The 22,692-nt window shown below is 41.3% G+C and overlaps 1 protein-coding gene across 1 annotated transcript in view; it reads right to left on the reverse strand.

Moving 5' to 3' along the window:
- LOC134330943 (gamma-aminobutyric acid receptor subunit alpha-3-like) overlaps positions 1–22,692 on the reverse strand; it is a 285,511-nt gene that overhangs the window by 11,837 nt on the left and 250,982 nt on the right. Inside the window, exons 8-9 of the mRNA XM_063012234.1 lie at positions 19,934–20,086; positions 10,075–10,280 (exon numbers count right to left, since the gene is read on the reverse strand). Coding sequence (XP_062868304.1) covers positions 10,075–10,280; positions 19,934–20,086 — 359 coding nt within the window. The remainder of the gene's footprint in view (positions 1–10,074; positions 10,281–19,933; positions 20,087–22,692) is intronic.

Below are 22,692 nucleotides of genomic sequence, written 5' to 3' on the forward strand. Positions count from 1 at the left end.
CATGATTATCTTTGTGTCTGCACCAAACCCACCTCTATTTTGTTTTTTTGCCAAGGATGGCAGACTGTGGGTACTAGAGTTTGTTGGTCATTTGATAGCTAATGTTACCTTCTGGCAACCCTTCCAAACAACTTCTGATTATGTAAGTAGTGTATTATTGTAGTAAAAGGAAAAAGGATACAAAGTCAAAGCAAGAAGGTACTGGCACAGTGGAAAGTCATTAACAGGCTGCATAGGTTGAAACAACATGTAGAAGATACCTTAGACCAGACTTTTTACAGCTTTTACTTCAGGTCTACCTATGACACCCCTCTAAGCCCTAGCAACCCTTGCCTTGGGAAGAATATGAAGAATATGACAAAGACTGCCAAATCTGTAATGCCTGTACTTCCTGCAAAATCACTCTGGCACAAAGTCATCACGGATGACAGTGTGACCAAGTCCTGCAAATAGGGTAGTAAGCAGGATGCAAACAGTGGCCACTTTTTACCACATCAACAGCTAATCCACTTTCTCAAACATGGAAGATAGTGCAGAAAACCAGGGTAATATATATCCTGGGTGATATATATCCTGGGTGATATATATCCTAATATCTAAAAACAGCTGGGAGTGGACTCATAGGGAAAAGGGTAGTTTCTGGAAAGACAAGACATTGGGAAATAAAAGAGTCCTTGGGTAAGCTGCAGGGGGTGTCTAGGAGATGTCCGTACCACTACACAACTCCCAGAATTAATGGAGCAAATATCAACAACGGGTATCAGTGCAACAGGCAACACTGTCCAGAAGATACTCCACCTTCCTGTGTATTTATCTGTATTTCACTGGTGGTGTACTAATTATACAATCTATTTACAAGGCCATTTGTAAAAAAAAGAAAAAAAAAGAAGAAAAAAAAGAGTTTGTAAAATGCAATAAATACAATATATTATTTTTCAACCTTTATTTAACTGACAAAAATACAAAGAAATGCCTTTTAATGTTTTGGCTGACCAACTTGTTCACAGTGGTAAACATGCCTCTGTCCCAACTTTTTAAAATGTGTTTTAGGAATCAAATTCAAATTTTTTTTAAATATAATTTTTTATTTACAAAATGAATATTGGGCAGTAAAACACTGTAAATCTTAATAAAGCTTTAAGATACCTAACACATCACAGATTCTTGTTTTAATTGCATTTTACAAAACTTACATTTACATTTTCGGCACTTAGCAGACGCTCTTATCCAGAGTGACTTTCAGAAGTACTTCCATAGTGAACATTACCTTACTCTAGATACAAATCTGTTGAAACCCTGTTAGAACCAATGTTTTTTTTGCAAGAAATAAACAAGAGTGTTAGTAAGTAAGTACATGTCAGCTTAAGTGTTTAGCAAAGAGGTGGGTTTTAATCATCTTTTGAAGACAGCGAGAGACTCAGATGTTCGGACAGACAAGGGAAGCTTGTTCCACCACTTGGGTGCACGTACAGAGAAGAGTCTTGATGCGTGTCTTCCTTGAGTTCTGGGTGGAGGATCAAGTCGAGCGAGACTTGTGGCTTGGAGGTTGCGTGGTACAGAGCAGGATTTTATTAGACCTCAAAGGTTCAGTAGCTTGGGGCTCGTCCATTGCTCTTTGTAGGCAAGCATCAGTGTTTTAAACTGAATGTGTGCAGCTAAAGGAAGCCAGTGAAGAGAACGCAGCAGTGGGGTGATGTGGCAGTGTTTAGGAGAGCAGCTGCATTTTGAATTAGTTGCAGGGGTTTAATAGTGGACATGAGAGCACCTGCCAGGAGGGAGCTGCAATAGTTCAACCGTGAGATTATAAGTGACTGAACAAGAATCTGAGTGGCTACCATGAAGAGAAATGGCAGAATCCTCCAGATGTTGTAGAGGAGGAACTGGCACGATCTTGTCATGTTGGCTACATGAGAAGAGAAGGTCAGCTGGTTATCCAGGACAACACCAAGGCTTCTTACATTATTTAATGGTCTGATGTGGGAGTCATCAAGAAAGATGACTAGATTCTGGGTTGGAGACTGATCTCCAGGAATAAGTAACTGCTCTGTCTTGTTAAAATGTCCCATTTTTTCCAGAAATACGGTTTTAGGCATGGTAGTATGTGATTTGGGACACAGCATAATAGTTTAAGTGAACTATGCAAATTAGGATTTTCTTTAAACTGGCAGAAAGGATGAAGATTGGTTTCTTTGTGCTTGACTAATGACCATGACGCTTGACTCCTCATTGGCATAAAGTAAAACCACTTTGTCATGTTGTCCCACTTCCATTGTTAATGCAGTGCAAGTAGAAGTGACTAACAAGACAGAAAAAGGAAATTGCTCTCAGAACCTTCTGTCCCTTGAGCTAAATTAAATCAATCCAAACCTCCTCCATGTTTCTTACAAAACAACCCCACAATAGCAAGTAGAGTAACTTAGTCTCAGTCTGAGTGATGTTCATTGCTTGATGTTCGTAGTTAGGCACTGCTCACACATAAAGTAAAGCTCATCTACACAGAATGTTCCTCACTGCTAGCAAGTAACACGCCAACTTGGTGAGCACACTGTCAAGCTAAGGAGAGATGAGCAGCAATTCTGCTAGTCATTACCAATATTTCATTGCCACAGATTCTCCTCCACAACTCATCCGAATTGTTTTTCGCCGCCTCTAGTCATTTTATGCCTGGCCGTAGAAAATCAGTTTAGGCACAACTTTTGAGCATTATAGCCTTCTGATTTAGTTTTCAATTGTGCCTCCATCATCTGGGGCGGTCTACTTTCTCACTATAAATACCCCTTTAAAAAAAGAAAAGCTTAGTAAAAAGCAGTATGAGATTTTAATGAGGGCAGACTCTTACCAATTCAATTATCACAACGTTCAGTAATAAAACAACAGAGCTTGTAAAATTCAACTATAAAAACTTTCAAAGAACGTAAGTATTTTGTGGGTTTTTTGCTGTAGTTATATATATATATACACCAATCAGCCATAACATTAACATTTTATCAGCTCCACTTACCATATAGAAGCACTTTGTACTTCTACAATTACTGACTGTAGTCCATTTGTTTCTCTGCATGCTTTTTAACCTCCTTTTACTCTGTTCTTCAATAGTCAGGACCCCCACAGGACCACTACAGAGCAGGTATTATTTGGGTGGTGGATCATTCAGTGACACTGACATGGTGGTGGTATGTTAGTGTGTGTTGTGCTGGTATGAGTGGATCAGACACAGCAATCTTATTTTAAGGGAGTTTTTCCTTGCCACTGTCGCCCTCGGCTTGCTCAGTAGGGTTTTTTTGTCTGTTGGTCCTAGATTCTGTAAAGTTGCTTTGAGACAATGTCCATTGTAAAAAGCACTATGCAAATAAATTTGACTTGACTTGACTGTGACCACTAATGAAGGTCTACAAAATGACCAACTCAAACAGCAGATCGTCTCTGACTTTACATCTACAAGGTGGACCAACTAGGTAGGAGTGTCTAATAGAGTGGACATACCAGCACAACACACACTAACACACCACCACCATGTCAGTGTCACTGCAGTGCTGAGAATCCTCCATATGGTATAGAATATTCTATATGGTAAGTGGAGCTGATAAAATGGACAGTGAGTGTAGAAACAAGGAGGTGATTTTAATGTTATGGCTGATCAGTGTATATATTTTCTTTCAGCTGCTCTCATATTTTCTGGTATTTTCTTTGACTGTGTTTTACTGCCATTATCGTTTGTAGTATATGTGGTTTCCCTTATAGTACAAAAACCCCAAAAGCATCACTGCAGGGTATAAAAAAGACTTGCACATGCAGTTTCACATTAATAGGTTGCTTTCACATACACACACACACACACACACACACACACACACAATAGCTGTCAGAATCCACTTGGAATGGAAATCCATAGTGGCTATACTGTAACTTTCTATTGTATTTTTGTTTTGGTAGCTTTGTAAATGCTAATTACCATCTTAATCTGGGGGGGATTAATTTAAGACCTACATGCATACAAACTTTTTAAATTCAAAGTTTGATAGGCTTACTTGACACCTATTTTTAGTCAGTGCAACTAAGTAAAAGACCCCTGAAGGTGTGCTGTGGTATCTGGCACCAAGATGTTAGCAGCAGATCCTTTAACTCCTGTAAGTTGTGAGGCGGGGCCTCCATGGATCGGACTTGTTTGTCCAGCACATCCCACAGATGCTTGATTGGATTGAGATCTGGGGAATTTGGAGGCCAAGTCAACACCTCAAACTTGTTATTGTGCTCCTCAAACCATTCCTGAACCATTCCTCGGTTTTGGAGATGCTCTGACCCAGTCGTCTGAGGTTAAGAGGTCTTGTTGAGTCCATGTCTCAGAGGTTAAGATGTCTTGTTGAGTCCATGTCTCGGAGTTTAAGAGGTCTCACTGAGTTCATGTCTCGGCGTTTAAGAGGTCTTATTGAGTCCATGTCTCAGAGTTTTAGAGGTCTTGTTGAGTCCATGTCTCGGAGTTTAAAGGGTCTTGGGTCCATGTCTCTGAGGTTAAGAGGTCTTATTGAGTCCATGTCTTGAAGTTTAAGAGGTCTTGATAAGTCTATGTCTCAAAGGTTAGGAGGACTTGTTGAATCCAGGTCTCTGAGTTTAAGAGATCTTGTTGAGGTTGAGAGGTTAAGAGGTCTTATTGAGTCCATGTCTCTAAGTTTGAAAAGTCTTATTGAGTCCATGTCTCTAAGTTTGAAAAGTCTTATTGAGTCCATGTCTCAGAGGTTAAGAGGTCTTGTTGAGTCCATGTCTCGGAGGTTAAGAGGTCTTGTTGAGTCCATGTCTCGGAGTTTAAGAGGTCTTTTTGAGTCCATGTCTCGAAGGTTAAGAGGTCTTTTTGAGTCCATGTCTCGAAGGTTAAGAGGTCTTGTTGAGTCCATGTCTCGGAGTTTAAGAGGTCTTGTTGAGTCCATGTCTCAGAGTTTAAGAGGTCTTGTTGAGTCCATGTCTCTGAGTTTAAAGGGTCTGGTTGAGCCCATGTCTCAGAGTTTAAGATATCTTGTTGAATCCATGTCTCAGAGTTAAAGAGGTCTTGTTGAGTCCATGTCTCGGAGGTTAAGAGGTCTTGTTGAGTCCATGTCTCGGAGGTTAAGAGGTCTTGGTGAGTCCATGTCTTAAAAGGTTAAGAGGTCTTGTTAAATCCATGTTTCAGAGTTTAAGAGGTCTTGGTGAGTCCATGTCTCAGAGTTTAAGGAGTCTTGCTGAGTCCATGGCTCAGAGTTTAAAAGGTCTTGTTGAGTCTATGTCTAAGAGGTTAAAAGGTTTTATTGAGTCTATGTCTCGGGGTTTAAGATGTCTTGTTGAGCCCATGTCTCTGAGGTTAAGAGGTCTTATTGAGTCCATGTCTCTAAGTCCAAGAAGTCTTATTGAGTCAATATCTCAGAGGTTAAGAGGTCTTGTTAAGTCCATGTCTTGGAGTTTATGAGGTCTTGTTGAGTTTAAACGGTCTTGTTAAGTCCATGACTTGGAGTTAAAGAGGTCTTGTTGAGTCCATGTCTTAGAGTTTAAGAGGTCTTATTGAGTCCATGGCTCGGAGTTTAAGAGGTCTTGTTGAGGTCACAGTGTATTTTTCCGGTGGTCTTAATCTTTTGTCAGTTTATTGCAATTTTATTGCCAAGCAATAACAAATTCTAATATATCTGCCAACCGTCATCATGTTGTGTGCTATATGCAGATTTCTTTAGCTTTGCTTGCCAAGTCACAAGTTTCTGTTCCATTGAACAGCTAATGAATAAATAAAGAGATTAACAGATTATACAAGTTTGACTATAGGATGATAAAATGTACATTTATATAAGCAATAAGCCCTTATTCCAAGTATAATATGGCTTCACGCTAAGCTTTCGTTAGAGTGTTTTTTAGCCATTAGCTCGGAGTGATTCATTTTTCAGTGGTTATCAGGAGTGTGGCAGAAGGAGGCAATAAGCAGGAGTGAGCAAATGCATTTGTGAAGCAATGAAGGGGCACTGAACTCTTGAGCAGAAGCAATCTTGCTGAAAAATGACATAAAAAGCTTCTTTCACTTTTTTTTTTTTTACAAGACGCCCACATGGTTTACAAAGAACTGTACTGTGGTCGTATTGAGCGTCCAGGGCAGGGCAAACCCGTCCATCTACGGCTCTTTTACTAGATGTGTGCAGTAATTCTGACAAATTTAATTCAGTTCTCTATTAAAAAAAAGCCTAAAATTAAAAGATTCTAATTATTTCAGAAGTAAGAGTGCATTATTATTACAAACCCAAATTCAGACAGCTAAGTGGCACTAGAATGGTACCCTTAAGAATTGTTAAGAACATTGTCCATTGTAAAATATTGTCCATAATAAAGTTCTGCCCTTAAGAAAAGCATTTTGCAGTATGCAAACAGTAAAACAGATCATAACACTTAGGCACCGATTTTAAGATCCCAAATAAAAGAGCACATTTCTAAACTCAGTTTATTGGAATGCACATCGTTTGTGGGTGTGTGTCAGATCATAGCAAGCACAAAGTTTCTTTTGATTGTTCTTTTCTCCACATTCATGGTAGGTTTTCTCTCTGACAGTGGGCTGTCACCTAGCCAGTGCTGCCAGGGGCGTAAACAATACAGGTATCATGATCAGATATACTGACTATCTGGAGGAACTGGAGCCAAGTTTTGTTCTGGCCAAAACTGTTGAATTTGTATATAATTTAACATATTTTTTGACAACATATTTCATGCCGTACATGTGTGTGACCGATAACAGATTATATTTAGAGACAAAGGACACAAATCTGTATAAATCAGGACACATAAATCACAACACTACACCTGTGCATGAGTGGTCTATGATCTGTTTCTCTATTTGCTGATACTTATAGCATTCAGATGTCTAAATAACAAGAAAAAAAAAAATCCAGGATGAATATGGTTTCTACAGCAGTTGTAGCCTAGTGGTTAAGGTACAGGACAAGCAATCAAAAGGTCGCTGGTACAAGCCCCACCACTGCCAGGTTGCCGCTGTTGGACCCTTATGCAAGGCCCGTAACCCTTAATTGCTTAGACAATGTACTGTCAAAGTACTGTAAGTCGCTTTGGATAAAAGTGTGTGCTAAATGCTGAAAATATAATGAAAATGTTTCTGACAAAAGCAAAGCCCAGTAGTTTTTAGGACATTTTTGGTATTTTACTCCTATAGGTTAAACTGTAATGTGCTTTAGGATGAGTTATTAGTGCTCAGGTAGAACACTATCGCTAGCACACCACAGCTGAGATCCATGGTTCAAATCTCGGCTGTGCTATCAGCCAGTCAAGCATCTATTTAGTCCTGATTTGCTATATCTGGAAGAATGGTTTAAAGCCCTGTCATACCTACAGTGGTACCTTGAAACTCAGCGTCAATTGGTTCTGGGAGTGACGAGTTTAAAATGCTTTGAGTTTCAAGGTATTTCTTCCCATAAGGATATACTGTATGTGAAACCTGCTAATGCGTTCCATGGTCCCATGGTCCTATATATATAATATATTTATATACTATATTTATATACAGTGTATCACAAAAGTGAGTACACCCCTCACATTTCTGCAAATATTTCATTATATCTTTTCATGGGACAACACTATAGACATGAAACTTGGATATAACTTAGAGTAGTCAGTGTACAGCTTGTATAGCAGTGTAGATTTACTGTCTTCTCAAAATAACTCAACACACAGCCATTAATGTCTAAATAGCTGGCAACATAAGTGAGTACACCCCACAGTGAACATGTCCAAATTGTGCCCAAATGTGTCGTTGTCCCTCCTTGGTGTCATGTGTCAAGGTCCCAGGTGTAAATGGGGAGCAGGGCTGTTAAATTTGGTGTTTTGGGTACAATTCTCTCATACTGGCCACTGGATATTCAACATGGCACCTCATGGCAAAGAACTCTCTGAGGATGTGAGAAATAGAATTGTTGCTCTCCACAAAGATGGCCTGGGCTATAAGAAGATTGCTAACACCCTGAAACTGAGCTACAGCATGGTGGCCAAGATCATACAGCGGTTTTCCAGGACAGGTTCCACTCGGAACAGGCTTCGCCAGGGTCGACCAAAGAAGTTGAGTCCACGTGTTTGGCGTCATATCCAGAGGTTGGCTTTAAAAAATAGACACATGAGTGCTGCCAGCATTGCTGCAGAGGTTGAAGACGTGGGAGGTCAGCCTGTCAGTGCTCAGACCATACGCCGCACACTGCATCAACTCGGTCTGCATGGTCGTCATCCCAGAAGGAAGCTGACGCACAAGAAAGCCCGCTTGTTGCAACAGTTTGCTGAAGACAAGCAGTCCAAGAACATGGATTACTGGAATGCCCTGTGGTCTGACGACACCAAGATAAACTTGTTTGGCTCAGATGGTGTCCAGCATGTGTGGCGGCGCCCTGGTGAGAAGTACCAAGACAACTGTATCTTGCCTACAGTCAAGCATGGTGGTGGTAGCATCATGGTCTTGGGCTGCATGAGTGTTGCTGGCACTGGGGAGCTGCAGTTCATTGAGGGAAACATGAATTCCAACATGTACTGTGACATTCTGAAACAGAGCATGATCCCCTCCCTTCGAAAACTGGGCCTCATGGCAGTTTTCCAACAGGATAACGACCCCAAACACAACCTCCAAGATGACAACTGCCTTGCTGAGGAAGCTGAAGGTAAAGGTGATGGACTAAACCCAATTGAGCACCTGTGGCGCATCCTCAAGTGGAAGGTGGAGGAGTTCAAGGTGTCTAACATCCACCAGCTCCGTGATGTCATCATGGAGGAGTGGAAGAGGATTCCAGTAGCAACCTGTGCAGCTCTGGTGAATTCCATGCCCAGGAGGGTTAAGGCAGTGCTGGATAATTATGGTGGTCACACAAAATATTGACACTTTGGGCACAATTTGGACATGATCACTGTGGGGTGTACTCACTTATGTTGCCAGCCATTTAGACATTAATGGCTGTGTGTTGAGTTATTTTGAGAAGACAGTAAATCTACACTGCTATACAAGTTGTACACTGACTACTCTAAGTTATATCCAAGTTTTATTTCTATAGTGTTGTCCCATGAAAAGATATAATAAAATATTTGCAGAAATGTGAGGGGTGTACTCACTTTTGTGATACACTGTATATTGTGGTTCAGACCTTGAAACAGCTATTTAGACCTCCAAATTCAGATTTTGGGCAGAATTTCAGTTGAAAACTCTCTCTTTATTGGTCGTAGAGGTATAAATAACAGCTTAGTTAATGAATGACCAGTTTCAGCTTTTTACCGTGAAACCCGAGAGAATAAATTAAGTTTGTTAGTTAGGTGAAGAAACACATTTGGATATTTATTTAAATATTCTGGAAATATTCTGAAAACATACAAGATGGCCACCAGGAAGAAAAACAAGTGGATTATATCCCTAATAGAACAACACATAGATGTAGATTTGGTCTCAGTTTAAAGAAGAGAAGCTCAGGTAAGCAGGTAATAATTTTATGCTGCTGTGTGGTTGCGGTGCTGCTGTTTACCGCGTGCTTTTATTTTGCAATGATAGCAAAGCATTATCAACTATTGAATTTTTGGGGATTTTTATGCTCATTTATTTGAAGTAAAACGGACAGCATAAATGTGAACAAAGCGACCGTCGCACACACTTTTTAAGGTAAAAGTCGAGTTTAAAGGTACAAAAGTATTAAGTTAAAGTATTAAGTAAAATAAATTATTTGCTTCCAACTTTCCTGTTCTTGGCCTACACAGGGCCCTGACCTCAACTGCAATAAGCATCTAGGGGATAAATTGTAACAAGCATAGATACGCATCACAGTCTGTAATGGGCGTAACTCTACATTAATGCCATTGGTATTGAAATATAAAGTCCAACAAGCTTGTGGTTATGTGTCCACATATTTTTGTCATTTTAAAATGCATAATTTCAGAGGGATTTTTTCAAACTTGCACATGTGTTTGCACAAAGAAATCCTAGCCTTTATTACTGTGAACTGAAAGCAGGCCTAATTGCTATGATTGTGATTAATATTCTGCAGAGCATAATTATGCAACATATATCACTCAATAGAAAAGAGGAATAACCCTGCTTACCCTGTTCTCCTGGATTTCTTTCTGGCCATCCCAAGCCCAGCTGCGCTTGGTGAAGTAGTTGACAGTGGCAAACTCGATGAGGGCAGAGAAGACAAAGGCGTAACACACAGCCATGAACCAGTCCATCGCCGTGGCGTAGGCCACCTTTGGTAGAGAATTTCTGGCGCTGATGCTTAGCGTGGTCATGGTCAGAACAGTGGTGACACCTTGAAACAGAAAGAGGTCACCACCATGAATAAAGGTTCAGCTTGTACTAATAAATATAATTAGATTACATTAATTACTGTAAACGACATATTAAGGGCATGCAGGGTAATGTGGTTAAACAGCAAATTTATTTAGCATAATTACCAATCTAACAACCTCCCATGAACATCTTATTAAGCTGTTTAATGGATTTAGCTGGGTAAGCACACTGCCTATTGCTCAAATGACCTCTTGATGATCGCTGTGTATTTTAGTTTGCAATTATACAGATTGAAGCGCACTGACCCAAGCTGTACCCATGTGCTCCCAATTAGCTGATTTGGACTTATTTCAGATGACGAGACATGAATTAACTTGACTTGGATGTACAGCATAACCTCAGGACTGTCTATCATGCAAATGTTTCTTATACTGTCATTTTGAAGAGGTCAGAATTGAAAATATTACTTAATAGTCTGAGTATTGATAAAGTGCCAGGGATGCCAAGGTTTATTCTGATTTCTCGCCATCTGTCAGAACACCTGTTGGGAATTTAAAACGAGCAGCATCATTGCAGATGTTTAGGCAGCGCTCGCTAATTTTAAAGGGCATAGCGGAATTCAAAGCGGATTCAGTCAGTTGAGCGGCGTTCCGGATGAATGGATTCACTGCTTAACCTGGCTAAACGTAGATGAACTGGAGGGCATTACCATACATCCTTGTAAGTGGATGGGAGATTTAAAAAAGACGACAGGTGAATACCCGCCTGGAGAATTTCTCTGTCCTACAGGCTATAAGAAGATTTATGAGATCATAAACCCCCGTGTATTTTGACAAGGCAGGGTTCCGTGCAATGCCTTTCTTTGGTAAGAGGACGCAGGAATGACGTTTAAGAGTAAAATGAAATCCATTACACTTTCAGACTTTCGGAATGTGAATTGAGAGCTCTGACATCCACCATGCTGTGGCGACAATCCAGATTTAAATTACAATATAAAAAGAAGGGAAGGGAAATAAATCAATCATAGTGGGAAATCCGAATTTTTCATAGGTCACTGTGTAGTGACCTAGCTCTTTCCATGCTGAGAATAAAATTTCTTTAGCACGATGAGAGACCAGTCCAGGTTTGATGCCCATTAAAGGAGATATAAGAAATCATTCCGCTTGGTCTGCTACCACCTGCCTGCTTGGCAGAATTCTAAATCACAGATAGTGGAGTGTGACATTGTATTACTCATTGCCCTCTATCTCTATCCAGGTTTATATACTAAGAACTGTTGAATAAAATAAACGCTGGCTTAGTGGGTAGCATTTTCGCCTCACAGCAAGAAGGTCCTGGGTTCGATTCCCATGTGGGTTTCCTCTGGGAGCTCCGGTTTCTTCCCACAGTCCAAAGACATGCAAGTGAGGTGAATTGGAGATACAAAATTGTCCATGACTGTGTTTGACAATAAAAGACTTGATGAACTGATGAATCTTGTGTAACGAATAACTACAGTATATCACAAAAGTGAGTACACCCCTCACATTTCTGCAAATATTTTATTATATCTTTTCAGGGGACAACACTATAGAACTAAAACTTGGATATAACTTAGAGTAGTCAGTGTACAACTTGTATAGCAGTGTAGATTTACTGTCTTCTGAAAATAACTCAACACACAGCCATTAATGTCTAAATGGCTGGCAACATAAGTGAGTACACCCCACAGTGAACATGTCCAAATTGTGCCCAAAGTGTCAAAATTTTGTGTGACCACCATTATTATCCAGCACTGCCTTAACCCTCCTGGGCATGGAATTCACCAGAGCTGCACAGGTTGCTACTGGAATCCTCTTCCACTCCTCCATGATGACATCACGGAGCTGGTGGATGTTAGACACCTTGAACTCCTCCACCTTCCACTTGAGGATGCGCCACAGGTGCTCAATTGGGTTTAGTCCATCACCTTTACCTTCAGCTTCCTCAGCAAGGCAGTTGTCATCTTGGAGGTTGTGTTTGGGGTCGTTATCCTGTTGGAAAACTGCCATGAGGCCCAGTTTTCGAAGGGAGGGGATCATGCTCTGTTTCAGAATGTCACAGTACATGTTGGAATTCATGTTTCCCTCAATGAACTGCAGCTCCCCAGTGCCAGCAACACTCATGCAGCCCAAGACCATGATGCTACCACCACCATGCTTGACTGTAGGCAAGATACAGTTGTCTTGGTACTTCTCACCAGGGCGCCGCCACACATGCTGGACACCATCTGAGCCAAACAAGTTTATCTTGGTCTCGTCAGACCACAGGGCATTCCAGTAATCCATGTTCTTGGACTGCTTGTCTTCAGCAAACTGTTTGCGGGCTTTCTTGTGCGTCAGCTTCCTTCTGGGATGACGACCATGCAGACCGAGTTGATGCAGTGTGCGGCGTATGGTCTGAGCACTGACAGGCTGACCTCCCACGTCTTCAACCTCTGCAGCAATGCTGGCAGCACTCATGTGTCTATTTTTTAAAGCCAACCTCTGGATATGACGCCGAACACATGGACTCAACTTCTTTGGTCGATCCTGGCGAAGCCTGTTCCGAGTGGAACCTGTCCTGGAAAACCGCTGTATGACCTTGGCCACCATGCTGTAGCTCAGTTTCAGGGTGTTAGCAATCTTCTTATAGCCCAGGCCATCTTTGTGGAGAGCAACAATTCTATTTCTCACATCCTCAGAGAGTTCTTTGCCATGAGGTGCCATGTTGAATATCCAGTGGCCAGTATGAGAGAATTGTACCCAAAACACCAAATTTAACAGCCCTGCTCCCCATTTACACCTGGGACCTTGACACATGACACCAGGGAGGGACAACGACACATTTGGGCACAATTTGGACATGTTCACTGTGGGGTGTACTCACTTCTGTTGCCAGCTATTTAGACATTAATGGCTGTGTGTTGAGTTATTTTCAGAAGACAGTAAATCTACACTGCTATACAAGCTGTATACTGACTACTCTAAGTTATATCCAAGTTTCATGTCTATAGTGTTGTCCCATGAAAAGATATAATGAAATATTTGCAGAAATGTGAGGGGTGTACTCACTTTTGTGATACACTGTACCTGTTCTGTCATGAATGTAACCAAAGTGTGTAAAACATGATGATAAAATCCTAATTAAATAAATACATATAATAAAGATTAAGCTATCATATATAAATAATTGTTTAACATCTACTGAAATGAAGAACATTACTTTTCTGAGTTTTCTATTTTAGCAAGAGAATACCCCCTTGCCCCATGAACAGGGCATAAGGGGCCACTATCCATCCATCCAATCCAATCCAATCCAATCCAATCCAATCCAATCCAATCCAATCCAATCCAATCCAATCCAATCCAATCCAATCCAATCCAATCCAATCCAATCCAATCCAATCCAATCCATCTATCTATCTAGCTGGTCCGTGATTTTACAGTGGTAGCCTAGTAAGTAGAGCTTTGGGCTGTCAATTGAAAGGTTGAGAGTTTGAATCCCAGCTCTGCCATGCAGCCACTATTGGGCCCTTAAGGCACTTAACCCTCTCTGCTCCAGGGGCGCCGTACAATGGCTGACGCTGCGCTCTGACCCCAGCTTCCAAACAAGCTGGGATATGCAAAGAAAGAATTTCATTGTACTGTATACCTGTATATATACACTGACTAGGCATACCATTATGACCACTGAGAGGTGAAGTGAATAACACTGATTATCTCTTCATCACGGCAGCTGTTAGTGGGTGGGATATATCAGGCAGCAAGTGAACATTTTACCCTCAAAGTTGATGTGTTAGAAGCAGGACAAATGGGCAAGCGTAAGGATTTAAACAAGTTTGACAACTCGCCGTGGTATCAAACCGGCGGTAAAACGGCAACAGGGTCAACTTGGTGCCAGATACCACAGCACACCTTCAGGGGTCTAGTGGAGTCCATGTCTTGAAGGGTCAGGGCTGTTTTGGCAGCAAAAGGGGGACCAACACAATATTAGGAAGGTGGTCATAATGTTATGTCTGACTGGTGAATATATGAGAAATAAAGGCATTTTATTCTATTTTATTAGAAAGCGACTAAGCAAAAACTGTTTTCAGTACTAACCAAAAGGTACATCATATTAAATATCTGACGTGGTGGAAGTAGTAACACTGTGAAGATGATTTGCTGCTTTATGGACAAGAAAACCTTGTAGGTAAAAAAATCAGTCCATAATCTGAAGCTTAAACACAATAGGATTATGCAACAGAAGAGTGCTTGGGTGGCACAGCAGTAAATTACACCAGCCCACTACTGCTGAGAACCAGGTTTTGAATCCCCATGTGGGATTCTATCAGGCAGTCGGGTGTCTCATCCAGACATAAGTGACTGCAGGGGAGGGAATGTGTTGGGCCGAGGCCCCATGCTGGATTGGCGTCTTTAACGTGGTGTGTTGCTGCACTGAACTCAGTTATTGGGGGGATACTGGACCCATAGCGACCCTAATTCTTCTTGAAAAATAAAACAGTCCACTTTTAAATGGTATAAACAAACAAACAAACATTTGGTTACCATAAATGCCGCTTAAAATGGCTAAACCAGCATGAAAAAGCTGTTAAATCAAAATTTTCTCTTTATTAATTAAATGAAATAGGCTGTGTTTTGTTTTACCTTATGTTCATTGTCTTATTAAAATGAAGAAAATCAGAAGGGCGTAAAAATAATTTTTCACAGCGCTGTATTTAGTGGAAAGGACAGTTAATTTATCTGCTGTGAAAAATATTTGCATCCCAATTTCTTCTATTTGCATATTTGTCACAGTTACATGTTTCAGCTCATCAAACTACTTTTAATATTTAAAAAAAGTAAGTATATACAAAATGCCTTAAAAAAAATTCTCATATACAGAAGGAAAAAATGCTGTTCAGCCCCTTCAGTGAAAACGTAATTGCCCCCTTATCTAATACAAGATTATCTAATAAAAGATAATACCTTATCTTATACAAGATAATACAGGAAATTGAGAGGGGGCAATTACTTTTTCTCAGCGTTGTACTGTATATTACTGTATGACCTATAAGTTCCTATTACGACCGGTCTTAATTTGAAACGCCCTATGCAATACTTTGGAGGGAATAATCATCCTCAAAATCACAGGGAATGAGTGCCCAGGTGGCGCAGCGGGATATTCCGCTAGCACACTAGCACTGAGATTCTGAACTCCTCAGTTCGAAACTCGGCGTTGCCACTAGTCAGCTGGGCGCCATCTAGCGGGCATAATTAGCAGTGTAGACCGGACTATGTGGGTAGGGTCTTCAAACGCTGTGTAAGGACCCTGATTGGCAGATAGAGAGGCGCCTTTGCAGAGTGCATAAGTGAGAAAGGGTTCCGCTAAGGGCTGCGCGCGGGTCAGAGGAGGCGTGAGCAGCAATATACCCACCTCAACTGCAATCAAGGATCCCCCAGCAGCGGAAGACAAATTGACTACGCTAAATTGGGAGAAAATGGGAGAAAAAATCAAGGAAACATCCAGTATTGTGACATCAGAAAAACGTCTGTGATGCCCTTGTCTGTTCCCATAAAGGTACAAAATAAACAAATGAATTCTGGTTTATTGGCACCTATAGGGCAGAATATCAAGCACAATGCTGATAATGCATCTTATTAAAAGATCTGATCAATTCTTATCTTAGGCAGTAGATGATAAAGCAAAACATTTCATTAGTAAAGAATTTCACTTGTGATGCTGTTGTGATGGAGAATAGACTGTTGTTTGGATCACGCTCTGAAACCATTAATCACAAATTACACCCACGCCAGCGTGAAAATTGTAAAACAGGATTATCCGCGTGAAACAGAGGGTCAAACCCATCACAGGAGAATTTTAGAAACTGGCTGTCATCCAGAGCATAAATGATTAATTAAATATCAGCTTCTAAGTGGTGTTTGGGAGTGGCACAAAGAGTCTATAAATTCAAGCATGAGATTCGCCTTTCGTTTAGAAGTGGAGCAGTGAACAGTTTCTCCACAATTTCCTAAAGATTTAACATGACCAGAAGCTAAGGCAAAAGGACAAGCCACTAAAATAAGTGCCCATTTTTCCCCATGAAGGAGCGATCTCAGCAGTCTTGAGTAAAAGCGTCTGCTGTCAGGAGTCTTATGTCCCTGAATATACTGGCAGGAAGAACCACTTCTGAGAGTTATTACTCAGTGGAGTCAGGTGTGGAGGAAGTGATGTACATGACCTCCAGACAGTTCAAAGAACGCTATTTAAAACATCGCCGTCTCCCAGACTGACCTGCTTCTGTAAGCAGATGCGCTGCTTCATCATAGCTACAGACAGTGGTAGTGCGAGTTCTACAGAATACTAATGAGGTTGTGCTCTGCACCTCATTAGGACCTCCAGACCGAAGCAGAACAACCCAGATTTACACGCTGTCGGCTTGCTGAGACAGAGCTGAAGACCTGGGACGCAATGATGAATGTCATCGGCACAAATTACTATTAACCTACGGAGCTTTGGGAATATAGGAGTTTCAAGCAATGCTGAAATCATTATTTATTTATTATGCTAGCACTAACTTTAGCATCAACTAAACATCTATGTAAAATAATACAAGAGTTCTTCAAAAAGTTTCCGCACTTTTAATTACATCACTTTTCTACATAGTCACCTTCCTTTGCGATGCATTGTTCCCAGCGTCGTATTAACTTTTTAATGCCATCAGCAAAAAAATTTTGTGGTTGAGCGTGTAGCCACTGATGCACTGCTGCTTCCACATCATCATCACATGAAAATCTTCTTTCCCTTAAAGCTTCTTTGAACGGTCCAAGAAGGTGAAAATCAGATGGCGCTAAATCCGGACTATAAGCTCTCTCAATCTCTCAGACACGACCATTTACTACTCCTCCCGCCCTCACCGTTTCCAACCAAAATATGAAAGTGTGGAGACTTTTTGAAGATCCCTCGTAATACATGTAGAGTACATCTTCATATGTTAGAAACTACCAGGGCTTAAAAACACCAGAGTTTGGGTGCTTTGTTGGTGCAACAATGAACATGTTAGCCCCACCTGACTGGGTGCTCAACAGACAACTGGATACAAACTGGCCATATCTAAGGAAGGACATGCCAAATGGGGTATTGCCTTATGGCTGCTGTATCAGCAAGTCATGTTTGGCTATGGTGCCAACACAAACTGTGAAAGAAATGGAAAGAATAGGTTGGTGCTTTGTGCTCAGGCTCTGCAGATGTGTGGGTGTCTTACAGCTGCCAGAGGTTGCCAGTCAGAAGTCAGGTGTATAGAAATTGGAATTACTGCCACTTTTGGTAAAAGTGTGCAGAAAAAAAGGTAATGTAAGTCATGTATTTACTAGGTACTGGGCTAGTAATCATAAGGTCGCTGGTTCAAGCCCTACCACTGCCAGGTTGCCACTGTTGGGCCCTTGAGCAAGGCCCTTACCCTCAATTGCTTAGACAATATACTGTCACAGTACTGTACCCAGTTCAGTGCTTGATAATATGTATCATCACCATCATTATTTCATGTTTTACCATTAATTTATCCAGGTCAGGGTTGGGGTGGGTCAGGTTTCCTCTTAATCAATGGGCACAATACAGTTACACACACCAGAATAAACAGAATGCCAACCCATCACAGGGTGCTTGATAATATTGATAACCAAACCGGGTGGTGCAGTGGTAAATAACTCTAGCTCACTGATCCGTAAAATTAAAAAGCACTCCAGTCCAACTCATGAATAGCTGAACCCTAAAACAATTGATCTTAAGTTATGTGGCCTGGTAACAAAGTCGGCTTTTACAGTGGAACAGTGCAAAGAAAGTTTGTAAAGAACTCTTAGTTCCAAAGTGGACTTTAAATTGGATTAGAAAGTGTTCGATTAAACACTGCAGCAGTGTGGATTTTTATACAGTAATTCAACAGTTCGAATGAAGTTGAATGATTTTGGTCAGAAACCACACATTTGTTTTTGCCCCAGGCTGGATGGCTGTTTTCTATTGATACATATCGGCAAGTTGTCACTGTACTGGTCTGCAGAAAGTTGCTCATTTTCCTCATTGCAGCAGTCCAGATGAACTATACCTGGGAACTCTAACACCTTGCCAAAGTAAGCTAAAGCTCAATAAGCTCAATATTAACCCCTTAACTCCTACAAGCAGGCGTACGCTTCTTGCCGGCCGGTGCCAATATCCTGCTGCTTCTAGGTTTATCTTTCTTAATCTGTTAGCCCCCTTGAGAGGAAGCACATCTGCACTTTCAGCTTCAGCTTCATCTTGCGCCAAGTTTGGGTCCAGCTAATCTGTTCTTAATTAGGTGCTTCTGTTGCAGTTGTAGTAATTGCAGGTCACTCCATTGGTTTCTGTACACGTTTAAAAGAGAATCTATCACTGGCCGAGCTTGTGCTGGCCAGTCAGCAAATTACCTAATCCCCTTCAAGTCCATCCCCCATCCAACCACACACACACTTTCTTTTATTCTAAGCAGAACTTTTAAATGCCATCCTGACTTTATCTTGGTCCAGGATAGATATGAACAGAGAAAATTGTATTTGCAATGTTGGCAAAGTAGGATTGTACAAAGTTTAGTCTGGAAAAACTCCAGTCTCCTGCATAGAGCCCTGACCTAGGACAGTTGGTAGCTTTGTGGTTAAGGTAGTGGACTGGTGATCTAAAAGTTGGTAGTTTAAGCCACATCACTACAAGTTGCCAATGTTGGGCCCCTGAGTAAAGCTCAATTGCTTGCATTTCATGGTTGCAACTGTTAGTCACCTCTGCTTCTACCATCAATTGTCATAAATGTCCTAACTCCATGGCACACATTCGAGATGAATGGAAACATCAACTGCAAGCCAAGACTAAATTAGCACAAATTCCCACAGAAACACCTTGAATAATTCTGTGTAAAGCCCTTCCAATAGTGTAAAGACTGTTACAGCCTGAAGACAGAAGGGACAACTCCATGGGTCTGTCTGAAAATCTAGTGAGCTGCCTTGTTGCCCACTGCCTACACAGGCAGCTGCCTAGGTAGAGAGGATTCTAATAGGACATAAAACTCATAAGGCAGATTATTTAGACACACTACTTCGCACAATTAGCCTTGGGTCATTCAAACCAATGGGCTGAGGCAACACAACCCACTAGCATGCCAGCTAACATCTTCCTCCGTGTACAGACAAGCCCGAATTCGCAAATAAATGACACTTGTGCACCTTTATACAAATTAATAATCAATGAGAATTTATTTATATTTAAAAAAGAACTCCGTTCGTTGCTCCGCATTCATCCACCATATTTGTCATTTTTTGGGAGAAAAGTTGAAAGTCACATTGAATGCTGGGATTGCCTTCACTGCTAAGGAAGCATTGGAAGCTCCCTTGTTATTCACTCAGATTATCACTTAGAATTAAGGCACCTCAGTAGGCGGCATTTTAAGGTATCTAAGAATTGAGACAGCCTTCTTCTCAAGAGCGCATGTAGGATGATAGGTCACTAGGTTCTCAGACAAACCCCATACGAATGATCATGGTTTTGGTATAGATGTCCAACAGGTTTTTGGCCAAGGTATGCACAGACTTTTGGTGATATAGTTTATATTTAAAATACAAAAGAATACAGACTTGTTTCATCATGAAAAATGACCTATTCATAGTTTGTGCTATTAATGGGATCACTTACCAAAAACGGTACGTGCTGGCACAGATTCACGGTTGAGCCAGAAGGAAACCTGGGAAAGAATGACTGTCATGATGCAGGGCAGATACGTCTGAATCACAAAATAGCCGATTTTCCTTTTCAAATGGAAATGTGTTGTCATCACCACATATTCTCCTGTAAAGAAAGAAAAAAGAAAAGATGCATTATTAATGAGATCAGTGTCACATCCAGACAATACGGACACATCAATAAAATATTTCATTTTCTTTTTATTTCATTTTCATCATCCAATTTATCCTGGTCAGGCTTACGCCGGGTCACAGGAAACACTGGGCGCAAGGCAGGAATACTCTAGACAGGAAGGCGATCTCACCTCAGACATTGCTAATTATGTCTGTGTACACACCCGGCTGGTCTATAGTATATATATATATATATATACTGTATATACAGTGTATATATACAGTATATATACAGTGTATATATATATATATACAGTGTATCACAAAAGTGAGTACACCCCTCACATTTCTGCAGATATTTAAGTATATCTTTTCATGGGACAACACTGACAAAATGACACTTTGACACAATGAAAAGTAGTCTGTGTGCAGCTTATATAACAGTGTACATTTATTCTTCCCTCAAAATAACTCAATATACAGCCATTAATGTCTAAACCACCGGCAACAAAAGTGAGTACACCCCTTAGTGAAAGTTCCCGAAGTGTCAATATTTTGTGTGGCCACCATTATTTCCCAGAACTGCCTTAACTCTCCTGGGCATGGAGTTTACCAGAGCTTCACAGGTTGCCACTGGAATGCTTTTCCACTCCTCCGTGACGACATCACGGAGCTGGCGGATATTCGAGACTTTGCGCTCCCCCACCTTCCGCTTGAGGATGCCCCAAAGATGTTCTATTGGGTTTAGGTCTGGAGACATGCTTGGCCAGTCCATCACCTTTACCCTCAGCCTCTTCAATAAAGCAGTGGTCGTCTTAGAGGTGTGTTTGGGGTCATTATCATGCTGGAACACTGCCCTGCGACCCAGTTTCCGGAGGGAGGGGATCATGCTCTGCTTCAGTATTTCACAGTACATATTGGAGTTCATGTGTCCCTCAATGAAATGTAACTCCCCAACACCTGCTGCACTCATGCAGCCCCAGACCATGGCATTCCCACCACCATGCTTGACTGTAGGCATGACACACTTATCTTTGTACTCCTCACCTGATTGCCGCCACACATGCTTGAGACCATCTGAACCAAACAAATTAATCTTGGTCTCATCAGACCATAGGACATGGTTCCAGTAATGCATGTCCTTTGTTGACATGTCTTCAGCAAACTGTTTGCGGGCTTTCTTGTGTAGAGACTTCAGAAGAGGCTTCCTTCTGGGGTGACAGCCATGCAGACCAATTTGATGTAGTGTGCGGCGTATGGTCTGAGCACTGACAGGCTGACCCCCCACCTTTTCAATCTCTGCAGCAATGCTGACAGTACTCCTGCGCCTATCTTTCAAAGACAGCAGTTGGATGTGACGTGCACGTGCACTCAGCTTCTTTGGACGACCAACGCGAGGTCTGTTCTGAGTGGACCCTGCTCTTTTAAAACGCTGGATGATCTTGGCCACTGTGCTGCAGCTCAGTTTCAGGGTGTTGGCAATCTTCTTGTAGCCTTGGCCATCTTCATGTAGCGCAACAATTCGTCTTTTAAGATCCTCAGAGAGTTCTTTGCCATGAGGTGCCATGTTGGAACTTTCAGTGACCAGTATGAGAGAGTGTGAGAGCTGTACTACTAAATTGAACACACCTGCTCCCTATGCACACCTGAGACCTAGTAACACTAACAAATCACATGACATTTTGGAGGGAAAATGACAAGCAGTGTTCAATTTGGACATTTAGGGGTGTAGTCTCTTAGGGGTGTACTCACTTTTGTTGCCGGTGGTTTGGACATTATTGGCTGTATATTGAGTTATTTTGAGGGAAGAATAAATTTACACTGTTATATAAGCTGCACACAGACTACTTTTCATTGTGTCAAAGTGTCATTTTGTCAGTGTTGTCCCATGAAAAGATATACTTAAATATCTGCAGAAATGTGAGGGGTGTACTCACTTTTGTGATACACTGTATATATATACAGTGTGTATATATATACACACTGGTGGGCTAGTGTAACAGACCTCTGCGCCACCAGAGTACTTACTGAAATGTTTAGAATTTAATTTAATAAAGTTAATACAAGTGAATAGTAGGACAGAATGCAGCATGAGAAAGCGGTGCCTATAGGTCAAGATTAAACTCAGCAGTACTGCTGGTTTAGATTTTATGCCGAATTACAATTAAACACCGATGAGGCATAACATTATGACCATCTTTCTTATATTGTGTTGGTCACCCTTTTGCTGCCAAAACAGCCCTGACCCCTCGAGGCATGGACTCCACTAGACCCCTGAAGGTGTGCTGTGGTATCTGGCACCAAGATGTTAGCAGCAGATCCTTTAACTCCTGTAAGTTGTGAGGCGGGGCCTCCATGGATCTGACTTGTTTGTCCAGCACATCCCACAGATGCTCGATTGGATTGAGATCTGGGGAATTTAAAGGCCAACACCTCAAACTCGTTGTTGTGCTCCTCAAACCATTTCTGAACCATTTTTGCTTTGTGGCAGGGCGCATTATCCTGCTGAAAGAGGCCACACCCATCAGGGAATTCCGTTTCCATAAAAGCCTAAGCATGGTCTGCAACAATGCTTAGGTAGGTGGTACGTGTCAGTCA

The sequence above is a fragment of the Trichomycterus rosablanca genome, chromosome 16 (assembly GCF_030014385.1).
Source record: "Trichomycterus rosablanca isolate fTriRos1 chromosome 16, fTriRos1.hap1, whole genome shotgun sequence".
Taxonomy (NCBI): Eukaryota; Metazoa; Chordata; class Actinopteri; order Siluriformes; family Trichomycteridae; genus Trichomycterus; species Trichomycterus rosablanca.